Source organism: Oncorhynchus mykiss, chromosome 1, assembly GCF_013265735.2.
Source record: "Oncorhynchus mykiss isolate Arlee chromosome 1, USDA_OmykA_1.1, whole genome shotgun sequence".
In the NCBI taxonomy this organism is placed as follows: domain Eukaryota; kingdom Metazoa; phylum Chordata; class Actinopteri; order Salmoniformes; family Salmonidae; genus Oncorhynchus; species Oncorhynchus mykiss.
In genome coordinates, this window is record NC_048565.1 from 56,977,420 (window position 1) to 57,004,632 (window position 27,213).

The following is a 27,213-nucleotide window of genomic DNA, read 5'->3' on the forward strand; positions in this document are numbered from 1 at the left end:
GTAGGGGGTGTCGCGTGTCTTGCCAGGGGGGAGTAGAATGTTGGGCTGCGAGGCATACAATCCTTAGGGTCAGGCCCCCATGACGTTTCGGAGTTCTGGTATGCGGTAGGAATATCCATAGGAATATCCATAGGAATATCCGTAAGTGCGGTAGGAATATCCAATATCCAATATCCGTAAGTGAAGAACTGTAGGTTTTAAGGACCCTCCTTTTATTGTTGAACCAGCCCTCGGGGTATCAGGGCGTGGTTAACGCAGCCGCATACTTAGTTTTCTTCGTGGGGTGACCCTTCTGACGATGTACCTTCTTGGGGCTCCTTTGAATCATAATCCTCGGGATTCGTATATATTATGCACTTCTATAGCCGAACAATGCTCTGTCGCTGTTGGCTCTGTACAAACAGACATTTTCAATTCCACTAAATCCCAACTTTTAAAAGGAATAAGCATGCGCAACCTAAAATCCCTGACCAAGCCTCCATCACAAATGTTTTGGTTGCGGATTTCCTCGGTGCTGATATAGAACTCCACGCAGCCACATGGAAGTCCATTCTTTCTTTATATTTTCACCCTGTGAAATACTCTTCCTGAGGAGTCAGGGGTACCTTCCCAACGGGTCTCGTAGCCTGTGAACAAGCTATACCCCTTGGTGATAAGTCTCAGTTCGGGACACAAAACCTGGCAAAAAAACGTCCAGTCTTCAACCCCATAGTCCACTCCTAATGTCTGGTCGGTATATTCTTCTCCTTCGGCTACCGTATAGAGGTTCACTCTACAGGCCAAGTAATCAAACAGATACCCCCATTGCTGTCCATTAGACATCAGCACTTGATCGTTCAGCGCAGTTGCGGGCGGTATCTGGGTTCTATACACACTTAGAAACCGCTTTTTTGGACCATCGTATATATACTTTGCCCTTTCTCTATGTTTCAGCCGCGGTCCTACTTCCGTTGTTACAGTCATCACAGCTTTGCCACTGATCGCAAAATCCATGTTTAAAAATCTTGTTTACTGTTCTGGGATCGCACGCCTTGTTCTGGACATTTATTTATAATGCGTATGCCCCAGCCAATACCCCGGACATTCCTGCTTCATCAGATAACAACAATAAAACTGGGGGTGGGGGCCATACACGTTCAGGGGTATACGCCATTGAAGCGATTCTTAGGGCCATCAGATCACTTCGTCCGCAGACCAGTTCTTCCAACGCATATCCGGGTAGACTTGAAGCACTCAGGGCCTGTTCAATTTGACACAGCACGAGTCTTATTTTAAGCCATTCTCTCATCCTTAGTGCTGGAGAAAAACTCTCGGGTTCTGCTCGATAAAGGGGTTTGGGGCCGCTGTCTGTGAATATCTTAACCGTACATTCCTCAGGTTGGAATATGTAAGACGTATGTCCCTCACTCGTACCCAAAACTCCTTTAAAACATTCTGGAGCCTCACGCAAAACATCCTCCAGGCTTTTGTCATTGGGTTCATGACATGAGCTGCAGAGCACCCCGAGAATTGGCCTAGGAGACATATTTTTATATTCTGGGCTTTATTTTAAAAATCGCATGCCTTGTTCTGCACATTTATTTATAATGCGTATGCCACAGCCAATACCCCGGACATTCCTGCTTCATCAGATAACAACCATAAGGGCATTAAAACTGGGGGTGGGGACCATACACGTTCAAAAGTTCAAACACTGACCCCCCCCCAGTTCAACCAGGTCCCTAGACATCAATCAGCATGACTACTTCAAAGGATGCAATATAGATATAAAATAACACACCCTCTAACACGTGACCACAGGAACAGGATGGCCTGGCCGGAGGCCCATATTTGGACATGTACACATCATCATGGACACAGGGTCATAAATCAAAACTTTGACCCGTGCCGTCTACTTTATTCTCTCTTGTAACCTATTTCAGAAGAATAGAATAGCATATTCTGAGTGGTCCTTATGTTAGGCCTTGATCTGGCTATGGCATATGGCTGTGGGCTACACTAGTTAATTTAGCAGGTAAGATTTGCCATTTCCGTGGCATTATTTTAAATTATTTTTTAGTAGAATAAAAAACATGAGCTGCCCCACACCCAGATAAATTAGTATTTACCAATGTGTTGGCATCACTGTGCTTTCTTCACAGGGATGCCGAAACATTGGCAAATACCCAATAAATGACTGGGAGTTTAAATGATTTTATAGTAACAACAATACAATTGAACATAGCTGAATAAAATAGAAAGGATATTTTTCCCAAACGTTTTCCAGAGGGAGTGCGCACATGCGTCTATCGTTTTGAGCGGTTAATAACGTGATCATTTGAAACAGGTCCTACTTTAAGCTTAATTTAGAATTATTTATGCAACTTTAGTTGTGATACACACCTGAAGCTATATGTTTTGATTTGTAATACATTCTAAGGCTGCATGATGCGACTAATGAGGATCTGAAAAAAGTTGCATGAAAAGCATGCTCTGTTTCTTGATCATGCTGCACATACTTCATCAGTCTCTCATTCACAATTTGTCAAGCACTTGATAATATTCTCATCCATCAGACTATTCTAAATGACATATATTAATATATGTGTGGAATCTTTTTAATTTAGAATGTCCTACAAAAAAAAAACGTCATCCCTTGCCTGGTCTCGAATAGCGAATGGAGGAAGCGCTTCCTGAGGTTACATTTTTAATATGACAGGTATGATACACCAGTTATAAAGCTTCATAATGTGCTTCATTTTAAGAATTGAGGGATACAAATAGCAGCACGAGAAAGCTGGGATCCTCTTTTAAATAGTGGTCAGTCAAAAGTCTGTTTTCACACGCGATTGCGCAATTACGGGGCTTACAGTGCCTTGCGAAAGTATTCGGCCCCCTTGAACTTTGCGACCTTTTGCCACATTTCAGGCTTCAAACATAAAGATATAAAACTGTATTTTTTTGTGAAGAATCAACAACAAGTGGGACACAATCATGAAGTGGAATGACATTTATTGGATATTTCAAACTTTTTTAACAAATCAAAAACTGAAAAATTGGGCGTGCAAAATTATTCAGCCCCTTTACTTTCAGTGTAGCAAACTCTCTCCAGAAGTTCAGTGAGGATCTCTGAATGATCCAATGTTGACCTAAATGACTAATGATGATAAATACAATCCACCTGTGTGTAATCAAGTCTCCGTATAAATGCACCTGCACTGTGATAGTCTCAGAGGTCCGTTAAAAGCGCAGAGAGCATCATGAAGAACAAGGAACACACCAGGCAGGTCCGAGATACTGTTGTGAAGAAGTTTAAAGCCGAATTTGGATACAAAAAGATTTCCCAAGCTTTAAACATCCCAAGGAGCACTGTGCAAGCGATAATATTGAAATGGAAGGAGTATCAGACCACTGCAAATCTACCAAGACCTGGCCGTCCCTCTAAACTTTCGGAGATTTGTCTTCCAACAAGACAATGATCCAAAACATAAAGCAAAATCTACAATGGAATGGTTCAAAAATAAACATATCCAGGTGTTAGAATGGCCAAGTCAAAGTCCAGACCTGAAACCAATCGAGAATTTGTGGAAAGAACTGAAAACTGCTGTTCACAAATGCTCTCCATCCAACCTCACTGAGCTCGAGGTGTTTTGCAAGGAGGAATGGGAAAAAATGTCAGTCTCTCGATGTGCAAAACTGATAGAGACATACCCCAAGCGACTTACAGCTGTAATCGCAGCAAAAGGTGGCGCTACAAAGTATTAACTTAAGGGGGCTGAATAATTTTGCACGTCCAATTTTTCAGTTTTTGATTTGTTAAAAAAGTTTGAAATATCCAATAAATGTCGTTCCACTTCATGATTGTGTCCCACTTGTTGTTGATTCTTCACAAAAAAATACAGTTTTATATCTTTATGTTTGAAGCCTGAAATGTGGCAAAAGGTCGCAAAGTTCAAGGGGGCCGAATACTTTCGCAAGGCACTGTATATAAGAACTAGGCTCTGTATGCTATGAGCTCTCCAACCCTGTTCCATGGGTCCTACAGTAGGACTACAGGCTACACTTAGAGTTATTTGGCCACTTTAGTTGTGATACAAACCTTATCAAAACATATATGCCTATGTCCTAGGCTACGTGCGACTATGATTTGAAAAACTGGCAAAAAATGCATTCTCTGTTCCTTGCCTTAGACTGCACACGCTGGGCATCACTCACAAGTTCTCAAATTATTCTTGCCTTTACATATACTAAATAATATGTGTGAAATGTATTTTGGTTTGGAATGGGCCATTATCATGCACCCTTCGGAACAGGGAAAAAAATAAGTAATCTGTATGCACTTGAGTAGCATATGGAGGACGCTTCTCCTGCGGTTAATTTTCATGCCCGCCAGGTAGTCTACTCCAGTTGTAAAGCAGAGCAATGTGTTTGATATAATGTTTAAAAATAAATATAGTAGGCCAGGCCTAGCCTATAGAAAGCTTATGGGATCCTCTTTTTAATAGTGGCCATCAAAACACTGTTTTCTCACACAATTGCATAGCACAGCCTCTATAAATGTTGCGCAACATGTCTAGTTACTGTGGCAGTAATATGGTCACGGTGGAGTTTTACAAGAGAGTGAGGACGGAGTTTTAGGAGCAGTGTGGGAACTCTGGCAAACAGGGACTCTTTTCTGAAGAAATTCCGGGGTTGAATTGGCTGCAGAGATGGGCTTCCAGTGAAAATCTGATGTACTGTATATTGTAGAAGTAGTAGTACGATAAGAATAGATAAACTAATATCCAGGCTAGCAAATTGGTAGGTATAATTTGATAAGTGTATGTTATTGTCTATTTTATATCACAAAAAATATCTATATTTGAAAGAAAGAAAGGAAATAATCAGCCTTTTTTGAGTGAGATTTGAGTGTGTTGTTGAGTTCTGAGAATATGAAATATACTTATGTCACTGTGGGAATGTATGACATTTACATTATGCCAGGATATGTTATTGTTATTAAGGTTCTGTCTAGCAACAGAGATGCATTGGCTGTTCAGATGTGTAGGAGGAGCCTCAGGAGGAAGGGTTAAATATCAGTGCTTGTGTGAAATGTCATTGTCCTTGTCTAATGCAGCTGTATTGATCCTCTGGGAATAATTAAACTTTCATAGTGTCCGTTGAGTTTTTTACTCTGAGAATTAGAACCTAACCGTGTGCTACTTATAAGAAGATATTTGAAAATACTTTCCAATACACAGAAAATAATAAATATAATTAAATAATGTATGCATGTATTTGAACCCAGGTCTGGTGTGTGTGTGTTCACATCTGTGTATGCAAGTTTGGTGTGACTTTAGTTTGAATATACAGTAAGCTGTTGAAGACTACACAATGTGTGTGTGACTGTGTGTGTGTGTGTGTTGTACCAGTAGAGGGGTCCTCCAGTCTGAGGTAGTCCCCTCGGGGCAGGTGTAGCAGCTGGTAGATGACCTGTCCATTAGGGCCTTTGTCTGGGTCCACGGCTGACACCGACAGCAGAGTGGTGCCTGGCTGAGCCCCTTCCAGAATCTTCTCTGAGAAGTTGGCCACTCCAAAGGGTCTGAACCGCGGGGCATTGTCATTCACATCCAGCACGTTCACTGTCAGTCTCGCTGTCAATGGTTGAGAGGCAATTGAGAGGGTTAGTATTGTGAAGAGACAGAGAAAAGATTAGAGTCGATGTCCGAACCACCGTAGAAATCTAATTAGCATAATACTAATAAAAAAACATAAAAATCAGTCTGTTTAAGCTAGAGATTTTAGTTTTTTTGCATGGGCTGCATCTCAAGTGGCAGAGCTACAGCGGCTTTTTCCAGACTAGGAGACATCCCAAAAATCGGTCTTGTCACAGAAACGTCTGTGGCGTCCGAACGATTTGACAAACATACTAATATGAACCCTCTATGGAAAGATGACTCTCACAATAGTGTTCACTGTTTTGCTCTATGACTGAAGGTGGTAACGCCGATGTGCCAACTTCTGTCAGTAACTTCCAAATGGTTTGGGCTATACACTAACATGAAAGGTGAGACTCTCATGAACACATACAGTACATGTTGAATGTTTTGTCTACGATTCTAAAAAGCCTCACAAGACTCGTCTGAAAGTAACCCGGTACCAGTTTAAAATAAGTACTGTACATGTGACCCGATTCAGGAAACTAGGCGTATGTCGCAAGTCACTACTTCACAGGAGAGCCTTTTGAACGTAAAAAAATATGTTTTATCAAAATGCATTTTTTGGCGTTCTCGAACATGTGAACTTTCATGTGCCTTAATATCAAACTTGTATGTCATCTGTAAATACGAATACAATTGTTAAATTATGAGCGTAGTTGGTTTAGCCACAGAGAAAGCCAGCAACCTTCCCACTAGCCATGGTTGGCTGAGATAATGAGTAGGCTGGACATGCGGAGAGATGAGTTTGGATTGGTCTGCGGTGTTGCATCTATTGTCTATAAAATGAGCTGCTCGTAATGTGTAGATAATCCTTTCAACTGCAGTTTTTTTTAAAGATATAACGTTACTATTGGAGAACTGCAAATATGTTGCTACTGCTCTCAATAACATTGCTGCCCTGAATTTATCAGGCGCTATCGACAAAGGTCAGTGGGAAAAAGTTGTGATGGACTACTTTCTGGACGACAATCGTGCCATGCAATGCTGATTCTCTCTCACTCTGAAAATAACACATTTTGAAATCAGTGGAACACAACGGGCCAAACAAGGTGTCTTATAAAAGGGGTTGCAGTCTGCCGTGAAGCATTCATCCATGTACACAGGTAAGAATCTAGCTACAGATTCAGATATTATACGTTTCTAATTTTGTCAGAAAGTTGTTTTCATTGCAAGCTAAAGCTAGCTGTTAACTAGCCACCTAGAGTTCGATGGCTGGCTTGCTGACTAACATTGAACCTAACATTATTTGGTTAACTTTAGCTTGCTATGACAATCGGTTTGTATTGCTAGTAAAGTTACTCTATAGATTGGGATTATAGCTAACGATAACATGACATGTCTAAACAAAAGACCCCAAGTTAAAGCTTGCTGTTAGCTAGCTAACATTAGCTGAGGTTAGGTGGCTGGCTTGCTAGCTAACATTAACTTATGTGTAGGAAGTGTGTATAACGTTAGTGATGTTTTCTCAGAATGCCATTTTGCATTGCTAGTTGTAGCCTAATGATAGCTAGTAAGCTAGCAATCATTGAACCTATTGGTTAACTTTAGTCAACCAACTATGACAATCCGTTTGTATTGCTAGTTAAAGCTTGCTGTTATCTAGCCAGATGACGTTATATGGCTGGCTAGCTACAGTATCTAACATTACCCGTATCAACTGTGTGCAGTGATGTTATCTCAGAATGCCATTTAGCATCTATTGTATAATAATGCTAAAATATTTGTATCTGGAATTTGTCTTTCAGCATCAATCAGTAGAACATGCCAGACTCTAATCCATCAGTCATACAGTCATCAAAAAGAGAGCTGGCCCAAGCAAGCAAAGGCAGCAGCGCAGTCATCAACTACATGCACTATTTCTTCACCAACTACGGAGTTGGGAAAACACGTGTGGAATTGTGAAAACTGCAGTGAAAACTGAATTGTGAAAACTGCAGTGGCCAAAACAAGAACAAGTTTGTGCTCTGGTATTTTGCCTGGACCTTCACTTCCTGATCACAGGCCAGATCATGATTGCTGGTGCTTCGGCCTCATCATGAAGCGCTTCAGAAAGACCAGAGTGAACACTTTGTCTGAGATTGATGGTGTTGTGAAGGACAGCACTGGGGTTAACATCCCACAGCTGGTTGGACTGAAGGATGATACGGTGCTGGGGGAAAGTTATGGCTTGGCAACAACACCTAACTTCGTAATTCAGGTTCCTGCCACAGATCAAGCAGTACCAGCACTTCAGGTAAAACATTATTTTCATTGTATGAGCTTATTCTTATCTAAACTTGGGAGGTGAATTGATGTTGTGGAGGGTTGTAATGTCTTTAGATTTTTGTTGTTGTTGTTTTTCCCTGTTTTACAACTTCAATGCTCTGGAGCCTGGTGTTGTCACCAAAGAGAGTTTGTCTGGACCAGGTTTCAGCTGCTGTGCAATGCTCTCATCCTTCCTCCCATAGATGGCCTGCCTGTAAAAGCACCACCGGGACTGGACACAGCTAAACAAACTATATTTTTGACAAGATCAGGGAGTTTTGCAACAAAGAGGCTATGGACATCACATGCCCTGCACCAAAGTCAAGGGCAGGACAGAAACAGGCTCTCCGAATATAGATTCCCTTGTTCATGCGTGGTTTGGACGGACCAGTCATCAGCACTATCTGCAGTGCCTCTATTCACATGACTCTCTCCTAACACTACGTTGTTGCTACTATTTTTCTTTTATCCTGCTGCTCAGCCACTTTACTTCTGATTGTATGCATATTACCTGATTTTATGCAAACTACCTTGTCTATCACTGATATCGTTATTGATATTTTTGTTGTACATAATGTATATTTGATTTATATTGACACTGTTTCTGAAATTGCTACTATGCAAGTAAACATTTGGCTGTACCGTTTACACCTTCCGCCCATAACTGTAAGGCTCTCCAGAGGGTAGTGAGGCCTGCGCAACGCATCACTGGGGGCAAACGACCTACCCTCCAGGACACCTACACCACCCGATGTCACAGGAAGGCCAAAAAGATCATAAAGGACAACAAGCACCCGAGCCACTGCCTGTTCACCCCGCTATCATCCAGAATGCAAGGTCAGTACAGGTGCATCAAAGCTGGGACCGAGAGACTGAAAAACAGCTTCTATCTCAAGGCCATCAGACTGTTAAACAGCCATCACTAACATTGCATGGCTGCTGCCAACATACTGACTCAAAGCCACTTCAATAATGGAAAGATTGATGTAATAAATGTATAACTAGCCACTTTAAACAATGCCACTTCATATAATGTTTACATACCCTACATTACTCATCTCATATGTATATACTGTACTCTATACCATCTACTGCATCTTGCCATCTTGATGTAATGTATCACTAGCTACTTTAATCAATGCCACTTTTATATGTTTACATACCCTACATTACTCATCTCATATGTATATACTGTACTCTATACCATCCACTGCATCTTGCCTATGCCGTTCTATACCATCACTCATTCGTGTATATATATTTTTACATTTTTTTATATATATATATTTGTTTATGTACAAATTCTTATTCATTCCTTTACACTTGTGTGTATAAGGTAGTTGTTGTGAAATTGTTAGGTTAGATTACTCGTTGGATATTACTGCATTGTCGGAACTAGAAGCACAAGCATTTTGCTACACTCGCATTAACATCTGCTAACCATGTGTATGTGACAAATCAAATTTGATTTGATTTAGAGACCATGCACTTAGCAAGACTTAGCAAAATATTGATATGTGTGGCCGTAACATGATTTTGTGACATACCACAACAATATCGTGTAACCGTATTAAGTGTCCACCACATAAATATATGGAGCATGCATTTGTTTATGTATAGTACAGTGCCTTGTAAAAGTATTCATCCCCCTTGGTGTTTTTCCTATTTTGTTGCATTACAACCTGTAACTTAAATGTATTTTTATTTGGATGTCATGTAATGGACATACACAACATAGTCCAAGTTTTGGAGAAGTACAGATCGGGGTTGAGTTATAAAAAAATATCCAAAGCTTTGATCATCCCACAGAGCACCATTATTTAAAAAAAGTAAAGAATATGGCACCATAACAAACACGCCAAGAGAGGGCGGGAACCCACCAAAAACTCACAGACCAGGCAAGGAGGGCATTTAAACAGAGAGGCAACGAAAACACTAAAGATAACCCTGAAGGAGTTGAAAAGCTCCACAGCGGAGATTGGAGTATCGGTCCACAGGACCACTTTAAGCCGTACACTCCACAGAGCTGGCATTTATGGAAGAGTGGCCAGAAAAAAGCCATGCCTAAAGAAAACATAAGCAAGCACATTTGGTGTTCATCAAAAGGCATGTTGGAGACTCCCCAAACATATGGAAGAAGGTATTCTGGTCAGATGAGACTAAAATTGAGCTTTTTGACCATAATGGAAAACGCTATGTCTGGCGCAAACCTAACACCTCGCATTACCCCGAGAACACCATCCCCACAGTGAAGCATGGTGGTGGCAGCATCATGCTGTGAGGATGTTTTTCATCGGCAGGGACTGGGAAACTGGTCAGAATTGAAGGAATGATGGATTGAGCTAAATACAGGTAAATTCTTGTGGGAATGACTCAATCCAACTGAGAATCTGTGGTATGACTTAAAGAGTGCTGTACACCAGCGGAACCCATCCAACCTGAAGGAGCTGGAGCAGTTTTGCTTTGAATAATGGGAAAAAAAACCCAGTGGTGCTGAAATGATTTATACTTTTACTCAAGTATGACAATGTAGTACTTTTTCCACCACTGGATGTGGCTGGGGGTTATAGGATTTATTTCCCATGACCCATCAATTTAGACAAGTGTGTCTGGGTAAGTGTCATCTAATATCTATAACATATTTTTATCTGGACACTTTCTGTTTACCTGGAATTGTTCCCCACTGTAGGCTACTACAACTTTTAGTTAATCTTTACTACACTACTCACTGTTTAGCACATGACCTCAAATGTGAATCCTTAAAGAGATGGGTGGGGCTGGCTTAATAGGGTGTGGACAATGCTGAAAGGGTGTAGACAAAGGAGAGCTCTCCAGTAGGTACCAAAACATTCAAAGGCCCTTTTCTCAAAAGTGAGTTTAAAAGTTTAATCAACTTTCAAAGCAGAATTACTTTCCCATTGTTCCTCAAAAATGCAATGTATGATATACCATTTGTTAGCTCTGAGTCTCTACTTATTATCCAACGTAAAAAAAAATCAAATTTCAGATTTTGCTACATAAGACCGATTTGAGCTGGTCAGTCACATATATGGAAATACTTTAGTACCAAAAAAGGGGTTAAACAAGGGTAAAAAAAAAACAACACTCCTGAGCATGCTTAAATCTCTCAGATATAGGAACGATACTTCAAAACATACTTCTAATCTATCTGTTTTTCATGTATGTTTCTACGGGCTAATAGCATTAAGGCCCAATTTCAATGTTTCATCCATTTGTTTTTTACTTTATACCTAGAGGAGTCCTAAAATTAAAAATCAAATAGCTAAATGATTCTTGGTATGACTATGGCTGAGGCGGTCACAAAATGTTGTCAGCCGGTGATTGTCAAGCAAATAACTTTCGGTCTCACGGTAATTGACCGTTAATTGACGTAAACACATTTAGCATCTCCTGGCTTCCACACATAGCCTACAAGCCACTGATGCAGACCTTTGGAACATATTAACTCAGCAAAAAAATAAACGTCCCTGTCTTTAATAGATCATTCGTAAAAATCCAAATAACTTCACAGATCTTAATTCTAAAGGGTTTAAACACTGTTTCCCATTGTCATGATGTTGGCCTGTTGGGGGAGTTTTATGACCCCCATAAATACCTTTCCCCTTTTCTCTCTCTCTACTTTTTAGAGTTGACTCTTATAAAGCCTTTGTAACATAGAGAGTCTGGTAACATCAAAAGGTGGGAAACGGAACCATATTTCGGTAATCCAACCAGTTGAAAATATGAGTTGGTACTTAATGAATATGATCCCAGATCATTTGTTGTCTGAGACATACAGTTTGTCATCCTGTCCATTAGTAGTAATGTATCTTGGAAAGTCTACACATTGTAGTTATCAGATTCACATGGAATTGTTGTGCAATTTAAATGTTTAAATATGAAACTATTTGTGAAAAGATTCAATGTAATTGTAGCTTCTAAAGGAGAGAATTGGTTGTCATAGAGTAAACTCTGCTCACTCAGAGGACCCTCCCAAGTGAACTATGAAACACGCCCTTCTCTTCACCACTATATAAACCCGTTGCCGAAAATTCTACTTTCTGTTCCGAGGACGTGAGGACGACGGTCCTACGTTAAAAGGGCTCAGATAATAACCTAACGAAATTAGCATCGTGTTCAATGTGAAGGTGACGATCGACACGCTGAAAGGATTAATTTTGACTATACCAGCCAGAATATAGCACAAGCTTAAAGTATGGCAACTTGACATGAACTTTGAACTCTTATTCACTCCAGAAGTGATACCTCCTAGCTGTTGAGTTAGCACCAGCCGCTGTAAACGTGGGCAAGGAAAGGACGGATGACGTATCCCGTCTAACACACACAACGATACTACAACGTATCCTGTTTCCCACCAGAGACATTCTTCAGAGGACAGGAGATCCATGCTGGACAACCCGGCCTTCCATCTACGACCAATCTACCGGAGCACAGCTCAGAGTAAATACTTATTGCATTTTCCTTTTTCAAATGGGCGGTTATTTAGAATTCATAAAATACTGTATTTACGATAGCATAGCTGCCTACGGCCCGATAGAGACACAACATATTTTTGTTCCTCAGTCTTCCCGCTCTTTCATTCAAAACCCAACCTCCTTTCTTTGTGTAACCAGTCGTCATATCTGTTCCGCCCGCTAGGGACGTTTTCCTTTATGACATAATTTGTAATCAATGTATGATCCATTCTGTGTAGATGTAAATCTGATAACAACAACAGCACGAGTTTACACCAGGAACGCACAATCCCTCCATCAGTGCTCAGACTGTCCGCAATAGGCTGAGAGAGGCTAGACTGAGGGCTTGTAGGCCTGTTGTAAGGCAGGTCCTCACCAGACATCACTGGCAAGAACGTCGCCTATGGGCACAAACCCACCGTCGCTGGACAAGACAGGACTGGCAAAAAGTGCTCTTCACTGACGAGTTGCGGTTTTGTCTCACCAGGGGTGATGGTCGGATTCGCGTTTATCGTCGAAAGAATAAGCGTTACACCGTACTCTGGAGTGGGATCGATTTGGAGGTGGAGGGTCCGTCATGGTCTGGGGCGTTGTGTCACAGCATCATCGGACTGAGCTTGTTGTCATTGCAGGCAATCTCAACGCTGTGCGTTACAGGGAAGACATATATGACCTCATGTGGTACCCTTCCTGCAGGCTAATCCTGACATGACCCTCCAGCATGACAATGACACCAGCCATACTGCTTGTTCTGTGCGTGATTTCCTGCAAGACAGGAATGTCAGGTCTGGGACCTGTTGGATCGGAGGATGAGGGCTAGGTCCATTCCCCCCAGAAATGTCCGGGAACTTGCAGGTGCCTTGGTGGAAGAGTGGGGTAACATCTTACAGCAAGAACTGGTAAATGTGGTGTAGGCCATGAGGAGGAGATGCACTGCAGTACTTAATGTAGCTGGTGGCCACACCAGAAACTGACTGTTACTTTTGATTTTGACCCCCACTTTGTTCAGGGACACATTATTCTATTGCTGTTGGTCACATGTCTGTGGAACTTTTTCAGTTTATGTCTCAGTTGTTGAATCTTGTTATGTTCATACAAATATTTACGCATGTTAAGGATGCTGAAAATAAACGCAGTTGACAGTGAGAGAATGTATCTTTTTTTGCTGAGTTTATATTTTAAAAAGTCTAATAAATCCATGTAATATAGCCAACACTTTCACAATGAATACATGTTTTATTTTAGACAGGTCTACAGAAACATGATATGAAGAAAATGTAGTCTATTTCAGAAGAACAGAATAGCAAACTGAGTTGTCCTTATGTTAGGTCATGATCTGGCTATGCCAAATGGCTGTGGGTTACACTAGTTCATTTAGCAGAGAAGATGTGCTTAGAATTCCGTGGCATTATTTTATAGTATGAATAATACAATCGAACAACGCTGAAAAAAATATAAGGTATATTTTCTCTAAACGATGAGGGAGTTCGCATATGCGGCTATTCTGTGTTGAGTAGATAACAAATAAATAAGAACTCCTATATGTTTAATTTAGTGTTATTAATGTAACTTTAGTTGTTCGACAAACATTGGGCTACATGTTTTATAATACATTGTAAGTCTGCATGAGCTCTGCTTTGTTTTTTTTGCGCAGGCTGTACACACTTTATCAGTCTCTCAATCACAACTTGACAAGCAATTGATAATGCCTAGAATTTCATGGCGGTATCCCCTTCGTGTGGCCTTAAAGCACACTAAAAAAATGTTTTACGCAAAATCAGAACTATTAGGATATTTCTTCCCATTATTAGCACAGCAATGCGCACAAGGAATTAGGCTAGAAGCTAAAATGTTCCATTAGCGGGAAAACTACATTTGCAACAATTATAAAGGTGAAATGTATCTTCCCCAAACTTGAAACGCAGCCGCTGGTTTTGTATGCCAGTTAGGCTCCACACTCCTTGTAAAGTGGATTAATGAGCTTAATTTTAAGAAGTTATTTGGCCACTTTAGTTGCGATACCAACCTTATCAAAACATATAGGCGTATGGAATCGGCTACATGAGGTGTGCGACTATGATTCATAAAAGGTCGCGCAAAAAAGGCATTGTTTCTTGCCTTATGCTGGGCATCATTCACAAGTGATAATATATCATTCACAAGTGAAAAATTGTCACCCATCAGACTATTCTTGATTTAATCTTGTCTTTACATATACTAAATAATATGTGTGAAATTTGTTTTGATTTAGAATGTAACATTATCATGCAGATGTCTCGAAACAGGGGCATAGGAAAAAATACATGTCATATACAGTTGAAGTCGGAAGATCACATACACCTTTGACAAATACATTTAAACTCAGTTTTTCACAATTTCTGATATTTAATCCTAGTAAAACTTCCCTGTCTTATGTCAGTTAGGATCACCACTTTATTTTAAGAATGTGAAATGTCAGAATAATAGCAGAGAGAATAATTTATTTCAGATATTATTTCTTTCATCACATTCCCAGTGGGTCAGAAGTTTACATACACTCAATTAGTATTTGGTAGCATTGCCTTTAAATTGTTTAACTTGGGTCAAATGTTTTGTGTAGCCTTCCACAAGCTTCCCACAATAAGTTGGGTGAATTTTGGCCCATTCCTCCTGACAGAGCTGGTGTAACGCTTTTTCAGTTCTGACCACAAATCTTCTATAGGATTGAGGTCAGGGCTTTGTGATGGCCACTCCAATACCTTGACTTTGTTGTCCTTAAGCCATTTTGCCACAACTTTGGAAGTATACTTGGGGTAATTGTCCATTTGCAAGACCCATTTGCGACCAAGCTTTAACTTCCTGACTGATGTCTTGTGGTGTTGCTTCAATATATCCACATAATTGTTCTCCCTCATGATGTCATCTATTTTGTGAAGTGCACCAGTCCCTCCTGCAGAAAAGCACCCCCACAACATGATGCTGCACTCCCGTGCTTCACGGTTGGGATGGTGTTCTTTGGCTTGCAAGCCTCCCCCTTGTCCCTTCAAACAGTTCTATTTTTGTTTCATCTGTCCAGAGGACATTTCTCCAACAAGTACGATCTTTGTACCCATGCACAGTTGCAAACCGTAGTCTGTCTTTCTTATGGTAGTTTTGGAGCAGTGGCTTCTTCCTTGCTGAGCAGCCTTTCAGGTTATGTCGATATAGAACTCGTTTTACTGTGGATATAGATACTTTTGTACCTGTTTCCTCCAGCATCTTCACAAAGTCTGTTGCTGCTGTTTGTTTTAGATTCCGTCTCTCACAGTTGAAGTGTACCTATGATAAAAATTACAGACCTCTACATTCTTTGTAAGTTGGAAAACCTGCAAAACCGGCAGTGTATCAAATACTTGTTCTCCCCACTGTAGGTTGGATTGGCTGAAGGAAGCTGAGGGTTGGGAAGTGGAATTGGAGACAAGTGGGAGTGGAGTTGCTGGGCGGGGATAGAATGACAGTCAAAGATAAAAGTCAAAAAATAAAGTCAAAATAAAAAGTATGTTTGAATAACACCGAGGGGCAGTGTTGTACCAGCTAATGCCTGTTTGCCTGAGGATTATGCCGCACAGGTGTTTGTACACATGCATATACACAGACTCTCATTCAAGTGAGAGTCTTGGGGGTGGGGTCTCGGATAGTTGAGGGGCAGCTCTTGGGAAACTGAGGGGGGATCTTAGAGGGCTGGTGGCCTGGCGGTTGGGAGCTTGGTCTGGTGGCTGATGGGTCGCTGGTTCGGTGGCTGATGGGTCGCTGGTTCGGGTCCCCGTTTTTCACCTTGTGGGAGATCTGTCGACGTGCCCTTGAGCAGGGCGTTGACCCTGGTTGCTTCTGCAGATCGCTCTGGATGGGAGTCTGTTAGATGACTGAATGTGATGTAGATGGTGAGCGGCTTCACTGCAAGTAGATTGTATGTTTTATAGACGCATTGTATGATAAACCGAGAGCAAATGGCAGCCAAAGAGCTGAGCCACAGATCTCAGAGATATACTACAGAAAGTAACTTTGATTGTAAACTACATCAAACCACATACACTGTGCACACGCCTGTTTGCAAAGTTATCTGGAGATATGGAATCAGAGCATGATAATGTTCTATTTCACACCGAGGCTTGGTGGTTATCGCGGGTGAATGTTGGAAAGATTTTTCGCATTGAGAGAGGAACTGTTGTCAATCACAATGGATGTATAAAAAAACCAGCATCAAACCCACCCATCTCATCAGTGGTGGTGAGATAAAATACATTATGCCAGACTAATTTGCAATTGACTGTCATATCCCCACATTAAAAGTATGTGTAATACTGTTAGAATGTTTTTCAATTGACTGCCATAGCCCAAAATAAAGATGTTAACATTGGCTGTTAATTATATAATTGTTTTCACATGGTTGGGGTCACGAGACCAAAAAAGTTTGGGAAGCATTGCTTTCAACCTAATTTGAGAGGATTGTAGTGATTGTGGTTTGTGTGTATGCTTGTTTTTAGCATGAGCTGCACTAAATAATTTCCTAACAACTTCTGTTGGTTTAACAAAGTGCTGAATCTTGAGGGACATATAGGGCCACAAAACGGTGATAAAATAACAAACAAAAGTAGGGTGATTTTAGATGACGCCTCACCATTAGGTACGCTGACTGACATGTCGATGACATCACTGGCGTTGTCATGCACCGACACAAGGATCTCAAATGTGGCCACCAGCTCTCTGTTGAGTGGGTTATGCACAAACACAGCACCTGTGGGAACACACGCACATATACACACACACATACAGGTCACATATACACACAATTATGCACATGTACATACACACGCACAGGCAGACACACTCCCACACGCATGCACGCACATACACACACTTACTTGTACTGCATAAACATATTTACACAACATCCACAGAATCTGACAGGCAACTAAGTAAAGTACAATACTAAACATTATCTACTGTGTATGTTGATTACTAACCCGTGTGGAAATCGATGCCGAAAGACTCTTGCAGCCCATCTACAGGGTTATTCCCATCATCCTTGGCCTCCACAGAGATGATGTAATATTCCAGCCGGGGTCGTAGGTCATGATCTTCGGCGGCGAGCGTAGCCACCACCACGCCTGGCGGCGTAGACTCGTTTACATTGATAGTCGTCACGGGTTCAATGAAACGCGGTCGTGAGTCGTTGACATCATCCAGGATGACCGACAGGGTGGCAGTGCCCGACAAAGAGGGCGTGCCACGGTCTGTAGCCAAGATGACCAGGCGGTAGGAGCCTCGCTCCTCACGGTCGAGGATGGCGTTGCCCACCAGAATGGCGCCGGACAGGGAGTCAACTATGAAGCGGTCCTGCGCGCCACTTTCCAGCCGGTAGAGCAGCCAGGCGTTAGAGCCTGAATCAGCGTCACTAGCAGACAGCTGGGTCACCACCACACCTAAAACAGAGAGAGGAAACAGGACACAGGGGTAAGGATAGAACACAAGGGCCAGGTTTCCCAGACATAGATTAAGCCTAGTCCTGCACAAAAAATAATGTTTAATGGAGTAACTCCATTGAAATGTATTTTTTGTCCAGGACTAGGCTTAAAGGGGAAATTTGCCATTCAAAAAATAAAAAAGCTGTCACTCCGCCACTGTCTTGGTAAACAGCTCAGTTTTTCACAATTCCTGACATTTAATCCTGATACAAATTCCCTGTCTTAGGTCAGTTAGGATCACCACTTTATTTTAAGAATGTGAAACATCAGAATAATAGTAGAGAGAATGATTTATTTCAGATTTGATTTCTTTCATCACATTCCCAGTGGGTCAGAAGTTTACATACACTCAATTAACATTTGGTAGCACTGCCTTTAAAACCTGTTATGGATGATGCGAATTTTCGCAGCTTTTTGTTAAAAATCGCGCAACATTTCAAAGTCCTGCTACTCATGCCAGGAATATAGTATATGCATACAGTATATGCATATGCATGCAGTTTCTAAAACTGGTTAAATCGGGTCTGTGGCTATAACAGAACGTGTTTAGGAGTAAAAATCCCTGGTAAAACTGTTTACCAAAAACAAAAAAAATATATTTGTCCGCCATTCAATGAATTGTTTAAGACGAGAGAAAATATATGCGAACCCCCTGTACAGCTTCCACACGATGTCACCATTGCTATCAATATCAGAATCATTTATCCTTGGTTACAACACAAATAGACCCCTCCCTTCTTCTGGCGCACCACAGTATGTTGTGAAACTGAAAAAATGGACGATGTTTTCCAGACTTGCTGCTATCGAATACAGATCGCCCCGTGATCAATTTGATACATCATTAACGTTTATTAATACCTAAAGTTGGTTTAGAAACGTCGTTTGAAGTGATTTGTAAAAGTTTATAGGCGACTTTTGTCATTTTAATAAGTGACGTCTTGTAAATGGACTTTTTGCAGCATCAGACTGGCCTTCAGCAAATGACATTTTGGGTATACAATAACGGATTTAATCGGGAAAAAGACCCAATTGTGATGTTTATGGGACATATAGGAGTGCCAACAAAGAAGCTCGTCCAAGGTAATGAATGTTTTATATTTTATTTCTGCGTTTTGGGTAGCGCCGGCTACCGCAAAATCTGTTGTTTACGTGTCGTGCTGGTATTTTGGGGGGTGCATGCTATCAGATAATAGCTTCTCATGCTTTCGCCAAAAAGCATTTTACAAATCTGACTTGGTGGCTAGATTCACAACGAGTGTAGCTTTAATTCAGTACCTTGCATGTGTGTTTTAATGAAAGTTTGAGATTTAACGAGTACTAAGTCAAGTGCTATAGGTGGCGCTCTGAAATTTCCGCTGAGCGGTCCCTGTAGAGGGACCACCTCCATAAAAGGTTTTAAAGGCACAGTCAACTTAGTGTATGTAAACTTCTCACCCACTGGAATTGTGATACAGTGAATTATAAGTGAAATAATCTGTCTGTAAACAATTGTTGGAAAAATGACTTGTGGCATGCACAAAGTAGATGTCCTAACCGACGTGCCAAAACTATAGTTTGTTAACAATACATTTGTTGAATGGTTGAAAAACAAGATTTAATGACTCCAACCTAAGTGTATGTAAACTTCCGACTTCAACTGTATACACGCATGAATGCATGAATTGAGTCACACAGACATAAGACACAGACACACCCATCCACACCAACACACACTCACCAGTGGGGCTGTTCTCAGGAAGGTGCACAGTTAGGCTGGGGGGGTTGAAGACAGGAGGGTTGTCGTTCTGATCCAAGATTGTCACAGTGAGGGGTACACTGCTGTTGAGCCCCCACACATCCTCCCCCACCAGGAACAGCTCCACCCGAGGCTCCACAAACATCTCGCGGTCCAACAGCGCTGCCTGTCGCACACGCACCACACCTGCAAGGGGGAACAAGGGAGAGGTACAGGCAGTGGCTTCATTGGTGATGACTTCAAAGGTGTTCTAATTAATTGCATGTGTGTATTGTTGTGAGTGAGAGGTTGTGTATGTGTTTGAGTGTGCATGCATTAGAGGAGTGTGATTGAGTGATCAATATGTGTGTGTCTGTGTGTGTGTGTGACCTGTATCAGAGTCCACAGTGAAGAGGTCCTGTCTTGTTCCCAGCAGATGGTACCTGACCACAGCGTTGGGCCCAATGTCTTTGTCCTCAGCCAACACTGGTCCGTTCAACATTGACACAGCACTGCCTAAGAGAGGGAGAGACGGAGAAAGGAAGATGCGCGTGATGGCAGAAGGGGATATGACAGTTAAATGCAAGAGTTGAAGAGGGAAAAGCAAGAAAGATTGATGAAAGAGGGAAAGATTGAGATTGGGGAGAGAGTGGGAAGAGAGAGAAAAATTAGTGATAGAAACAGAGGAAAGCAGAGATAGGTAGTGGGTGCCAAGTTAGGGACAGAGGTAGCAGAGGAATTATACATTATCAATTGAAACAAACAGACACACAGACAGACATAAAAACACACCAGTGAGGTTGTTACCTGTGGGGGAGTTCTCAGTGATCTCAGCCCGGTAGCTGGTCTGTGTGAATATGGGCCTGTTGTCATTCTCATCCAAAACTGTGATCACCAGCAGTTCTGAGTCCTGGAGAGAGGAATGGATGGCGGGGGACGGTGACAGATTGGGTAGGGAGGGATGGGTGGATGGGGAAGGGAAAGAGGGAGGGGCAAAGAAGAAGGTGAGAAATGTTCTCAATAAAAAAGCAAATAGCTGTAATTTCATACTTTATTTGAAGGTTGAGAGTCATTGAATAATGCCATCAATGTAGAGCTGGGCAGTATGGAAAAAATCAATACTTGAAAATACAGAGGATACACAACATTGCATTCTTTCCACGTTTTTGCAACAAGAATGTTTAGCAATACTGCTGGACAACACAGCAAAGAAATTCACTTATTGGCCTAATCTAAAAACTACAGGTTTGGGTCAAATCCAATACAACACAGAGTGAAACCCGCTGTATTTTCAAGTATTGTCAAATCGAATCAAATTGTATTTGTCACATACACATGGTTAGCAGATGTGAATGCGAGTGTAGTGAAATGCTTGTACTTCTAGTTCCGACCATGCAGTAATATCTAACAAGTAATCTAACCTAACAATTTCACAAAAACTACCTTATACACACAAGTGTAAAGGAATGAAAAATAATATGTACATAAAAATATATGAATGAGTGATGGCAGAACGGCAAAGGTAAGATGCAGTAGATGGTATAGAGTACAGTATATACATATGAGAAATGTAGGGTATGTCATGACTGTCCTGACCAGGTCAAGTTACAGGAGACCACAACCCTACAGATTATCTCTCAACCCCAACAGAGGAGGAGAGATCTAGGGGTCTGAAGACGTGGGGGGTTTTATGACCCCTCACGCCCCTGGTAAATCTCAGGCCACAGACAAATTCCTTTGTTCTGTTACTATGGAGAACCAGCCTCAGAACATTAAACATGAAATAAAGGGACTTTGGAACAATGGTTTCCGTCAGCCACAATGGTGGTCATGACGATAGAAAGAATGTGAAAATATATGTCATTTTTGTTTTGTTATTAAAGGTTAATAGATGACGTTATTACAAAAACATTGTAATTGGAAACGTTTTCTTAGTATATGTTTGATGTTTATGCATTATACGTTGTATGGAAAATATCCAAATCAAAGAGAATGTTTTGGGGAAGATGAAATGTTAAGTTAAAATTGGATTTGAATAAATTGCCTCATTAACTTGGTACACCGAGAGAATTGCCCTAAAGGCGGTTACGCCCACTTCTGACCCAAGGGTATAAAACCTATGAGTATAGAATTTACAGGAAGACTACGTGACATTTTTTTACATTTTAAAAAAAATGTTTAAACCAGCTCATGGCAATGACTCCTTATATGGCTGTGGAGGAGCTAGGAGTCAGCTTACCTTTTCCACGTTTTCCCCAAGGTGTCTGCAGCATTGTGACGTATTTGTAGGCATATCATTGGAAGATTGACCATAAGAGACTACATTTACCAGGTGTCCTCCGTCGCAATTATTGCGTAATCTCCAGCTGCAGTATTTTTCCGTTTTCTTCTGATGAGAAGCCAGCTGCCACCACTGATAGATTATCAAATAGATATGTGAAAAACACCTTGAGGATTGATTCTAAACAACGTTTGCCATGTTTCTGTCGATATTATGGAGCTAATTTGGAAAAAAGTTTGGCGTTGTAAGTGACTGCATTTTCGTTTTTTTTCCTTAGCCAAACGTGATAAACAAAACGGAGCTATTTCTCTTACACAAATAATCTTTTTGGAAAAAATGAACATTTGCTATCTAACTGAGAGTCTCGTCATTGAAAACATCTGAAGTTCTTCAAAGGTAAATTATTTTATTTGAATGCTTTTCTTGTTTTTGTGAAAATGTTGCCTGCTGAATGCTAGGCTTAATGCTATGCTAGGCTATCAATACTCTTACACAAATGCTTGTGTAGCTTTGGTTAAAGCATATTTTGAAAATCTGAGATGACAGTGTTGTTAACAAAAGGCTAAGCTTGTGTTTCAATATATTTATTTCATTTCATTTGCGAGTTTCATGAATAGGAAACGTTGCGTTATGGTAATGAGCTTGAGGCTATGATTACTCTCCCGGATACGGGATTACTCGACGCTAGAGGTTAAGAAGCAGTGCGGCTTGGTTGGGTTGTGTATCGGAGGACGCATAACTTTCAACCTTCGTCTCTCCCGAGCCCGTACGGGAGTTGTAGCGATGAGACAAGATAGTAGCTACTAAAAACAATTGGATACCACGAAATTGGGGAGAAAAAGGGCTAAAATAAAAAATAAATAAAAAATTTAAAAAAGAATAGCATAGCTGACAAATTCACCCAGATGTATATTTCTCGTGTACTTTCTTTTTCTCTCTCTTTTGAAATCCCCATTGTGGGTAACACGCGCCATTAGTATAACACATAGACAAAACACATTATAGGCTATTGAATAGCTTTTTAGTAAATAAATATTCAACTAAGATTGGTGTGGTACGAACTCATTGGTGAGACCCGGGTCCGTGCAGATTTACGGGCTATACGACGTTCAGAACGAGATATGTAGAGGCAACTGGTTAATTAGCGGCTGTTGTAAAATTGATATTCTGATAATCTTTGAGTGAATTTGGGAAATATAAACTCAATAAAAACTAGTTTTCCCATGGTGCCCCAGGTTAATGAGTTAATAATTGCTTGATTCAGTTAATCACGCAATTAGAAACTTTAATCATTCAATGAACAACAGTCGTCACATTAACTAACATACGACAGGTATGTAAACATTATATAAAGTGGCATTGTTTAAAGTGGCTAGTGATACATTTATTACCACAAGATGGCAAGATGCAGTAGATGGTATAGGGTACAGTATATACATATCAGATGAGTAATGTAGGGTGTGTAAACATATAAAGGGGAATTGTTTAAAGTGGCTAGTGATACATTTATTACATACATTTTTCCATTATTAAAGTGGCTAGAGTTGAGTCAATATGTTGGCAGCAGCCACTCTTGTTTAACAGTCTGATGGCCTTGAGAAAAAGCTGTTTTTCTGTCTCTCGGTCCCCAATTTGATGCACCTGTACTGACCTCGCATTCTGGATGATAGCAGGGTGAACAGGCTCATGTGGTTGTTGTCCTGGATCTTTTTGGCCTTCCTGTGACATCGGGTGGTGTAGGTGTCCTGGAGGATAGGTAGTTTGCCCCCGGTGATGCGTTGTGCAGACCTCACTACCCTCTGGAGAGCCTTACAGTTGTGGGTGGAGCCGTTGCCGTACCAGGCGGTGATACAGCCCGACAGGATGCTCTCGATTGTGCATCTGTAAAAGTTTGTGAGTGTTTTGCGCCTTCTGTTCTGTTGCTGTTGCGCCTTCTTCACCACGCTGTCTGTGTGGGTGGACCATTTCAGTTTACCTGTGATGTGTACGCCCAGGAATGTAAAACTTTCCACCCTCTCCACTACTTTCCCGTCGATGTGGATAGGGGGCTGCTCCCTCTGCTGTTTCCTGATGTCCACGATCATCTCCTTTGTTTTGTTGACATTGAGTGTGAGGTTATTTTCCTGACACCTCACACCAAGGGCCCTTACCTCCTCCCTGTATGCCGTCTCGCCGTTGTTGGTAATCAAGCCTACCACTGTAGTGTCGTCTGCAAACTTGATGATTGAGTTGGAGGGGTGCATGGCCACGTAGTCATGGGTGAACAGGGAGTACAGGAGAGGGCTGAGAACGCACCCTTGTTGGGCCACAATGTTGAGGATCAGTGGGGTGGAGATGTTGTTACCTACCCTCACCACCTGGGGGCGGCCCGTCAGGAAGTCCAGGATGCAGTTGCACAGGGCCGGGCCGGGACCCAGGGTCTCGAGCTTGATGACGAGTTTGGAGGGTACTATGGCGTTAAATGCTGATCTCTAGTCGATGAACAGCATTCTTACATAGTTATTCCTCTTGTCCAGATGGGTTAGGGCAGTGTGCAGTGTGATTGCGATTGCGTTGTCTGTGGACCTATTGGGGAGGTAAGCAAATTGGAGTGGGTCTAGGGTGTCAGGTAGGGTGGAGGTGATATGGTCCTTGACTAGTCTCTCAAAGCACTTCATGATGATGGAAGTAGTCATTTAGCTCAGTTACCTTAGCTTTTTTGGGAACAGGAACAATGGTGTCCCTCTTGAAGCATGTGGAAACAGCAGACTGGGATAAAGATTGATTGAATATGTCCGTATACACACCAGCCAGCTGGTCTGCGCATGCTCTGAGGACGCAGCTGGGGATGCTGTCTGGGCCTGCAGCCTTGCGAGGGTTAACACATTTAAATGTTTTACTCACATTGGCTGCAGTGATGGAGAGCCCACAGGTTTTGGTAGCAGACCGTGTCAGTGGCACTGTATTGTCCTCAAAGCGAGGAAAGAAGTTGTTTAGTTTGTTTGGGAGCAAGACATCGTGGTTCGCGATGGGGCTGGATTTTCTTTTGTAGTCCGTGATTGACTGTAGACCCTGCCACATACCACTCGTGTCTGAGCCGTTGAGTTGTGACTCTACTTTGTCTCTATACTGACGCTTAGCTTGTTTGATTGCCTTGCAGAAGGAATAGCTACACTGTTTGTATTCGGTCAAGTTTCTGGTCACCATGCCATGATTAAAAGCAGTGGTTCGCGCTTTCAGTTTTGCGCGAATGCCGCCATCAATCCACGGTTTCTGGTTGGGGAATTTTTTAATAGACTCTGTGGGTACAACATCACCAATGCACTTGCAAATAAACTTGCTCACCGAATCAGCGTATTCATCAATGTTGTTTCTTCGACGCTATGCGGAACATATCCCAGCCCACGTGATCGAAGCAATCTTGAAGCGTGGAAACCGATTGGTCGGACCAGCGTTGAACAGACCTGAGCGGGAGCTTCCTGGTTTAGTTTCTATCTATAGGCTGGGAGCAACAAAATGGAGTCGTGGTCAGCTTTTCTGAAAGGAGGGCAGGGGAGGGCCTTATATGCGTCGCAGAAGTTAGAATAACAATGATCCAGGGTTTTGCCAGCTCGGGTCGAGCAATCGATATGCTGTTAAAATTTAGGGAGCCTTGTTTTCAGATTAGCCTTGTTAAAACCCCCATCTACAATAAATGCAGCCTCGTGTGGTTTCTAGTTTACATAGAGTCAAATGAAGTTCGTTCAGAGCTGTTGTGTCTGCTTGGGGGGGAATATACACGATTGTGATTGTGATCGAAGAGAATTATCTTGGTAGATAATGCGGTCGGCACACTCGCACTTCTTCTTACCAGACAGATGCTTGATTCTGTCGACGCGATGCGTGAAGAAACCAGGTGGCTGTGCCGACTCTGATAGCGTGTCTTGAGGGAGCCATGTTTCCGCGAAACAAATAACGTTGCAGTCTCTGATGTCTCTCTGGAAGGCAACCCTTGCTCGGATTTCATCTACCTTGTTGTCAAGAGACTGGACATTGGCGAGTAGTATGCTCGGGAGCGGTGCGCGATGTGCCCGTCTATGGAGCCTGACCAGAAGACCGCTCAGTCTGCCCCTTCTGCGGCATCGTTGTTTTGGGTCGCCGGCTGGGATCCGATCCATTGTCCTGGGTGGTGGGCCAAACAGAGGATCCGCTTCTGAAAAGTCGTATTCCTGGTCGTAATGTTGGTGAGTTGACGTTGCTCTTATATCCAATACTTCCTCCCAACTGTATGTAATAAAACCTAAGATTTCCTGGGGTAACAATGTAAGAAATAACACATAAAAAATAAAAAAATACTGCATAGTTTCCTAGGAACGCAAAGCGAGGCGGGCATCTCTTTTGGCGCCGGAAGATACCAGGTGGCATCATCAAGTCATGGGTATGCTTATCAACAGCAGAGACTAGGGAGTTTGTTAGGATCAAATTAAATAAGAAAAGACCAAAGCATAGGTAAATAATTACAGGAAAACCCTGGGATGTCAATGCCAAATAAGCACCAAAGTGGCTTTTCAATATGTATTGAGCGGTTCCTGAGTGGTCCAGTCTCAGTCCTGACTTAAGTATTCAGACCCCTTCACTTTTTCCAAAATGTTTTACGTTACAGCCTTATTCTGAAATTGATGAGGGAATAAAAAAACATCAATCACCACACAATACCCGATAATAACAAAGAAAAAACAGTTTTTTATTTGCTCTGTTTATCTTTCCCTCAATCCTGATTAGTCTCCCAGTCCCTGAAAATCATCCCAACAGCATGACGCTTGCACCACCATGCTTCACCGTAGGGATGGTATTGGCCAGGTGTTGAGCGGTGCCAGAACAAAGAGTTCAATCTTGGGTTCATCAAACAAGAGAATCTTGTTTCTTATGGTCTGAGAGTCCTTTAGGTGCCTTTTGGCAAACTCCATGTGGGCTGACATGACTTTTACTGAGGAGTGGCTTCCGTCTAGTCTCTCTACCATAACGCCTGATTGGTGGAGTGCTACAGAGATGGTGGTCCTTCTGGAAGGTTCTCCCATCTCCACAGAGGAACTATGGAGCTCTGTCAGAGTGACCATCGGGTTCTTGGTCACCTTCCTGACACAGGCCCTTCTCTCCCGATTGCTCAGTTTGGCTGGGTGGCCAGCTCTAGGAAGAGTCTTGGTGGTTCCAAACTTCTTCCATTTAAGAATGATGGAGACCACTGTGTTCTTGGGGACCATCAATGCAGTTTTTGGTACCCTTCCCCAGATCTGTGCCTCGACACAATCCTGTCTCGGAGCTCTACGGACAATTCTTTTGACCTCATGGCTTCTTTTTTGCTCTGACATGCACTGTCAGG

General features: G+C 41.9%; 1 protein-coding gene across 1 annotated transcript in view; it reads right to left on the reverse strand.

Annotated features, from left to right (window-relative positions):
* Positions 1–27,213, reverse strand: part of cdh23 (cadherin-related 23) — a 655,816-nt gene that overhangs the window by 72,811 nt on the left and 555,792 nt on the right. The window contains exons 44-49 of the mRNA XM_036980724.1: positions 20,402–20,504; positions 19,985–20,110; positions 19,598–19,801; positions 17,380–17,838; positions 17,034–17,150; positions 5,388–5,612 (exon numbers count right to left, since the gene is read on the reverse strand). Coding sequence (XP_036836619.1) covers positions 5,388–5,612; positions 17,034–17,150; positions 17,380–17,838; positions 19,598–19,801; positions 19,985–20,110; positions 20,402–20,504 — 1,234 coding nt within the window. The remainder of the gene's footprint in view (positions 1–5,387; positions 5,613–17,033; positions 17,151–17,379; positions 17,839–19,597; positions 19,802–19,984; positions 20,111–20,401; positions 20,505–27,213) is intronic.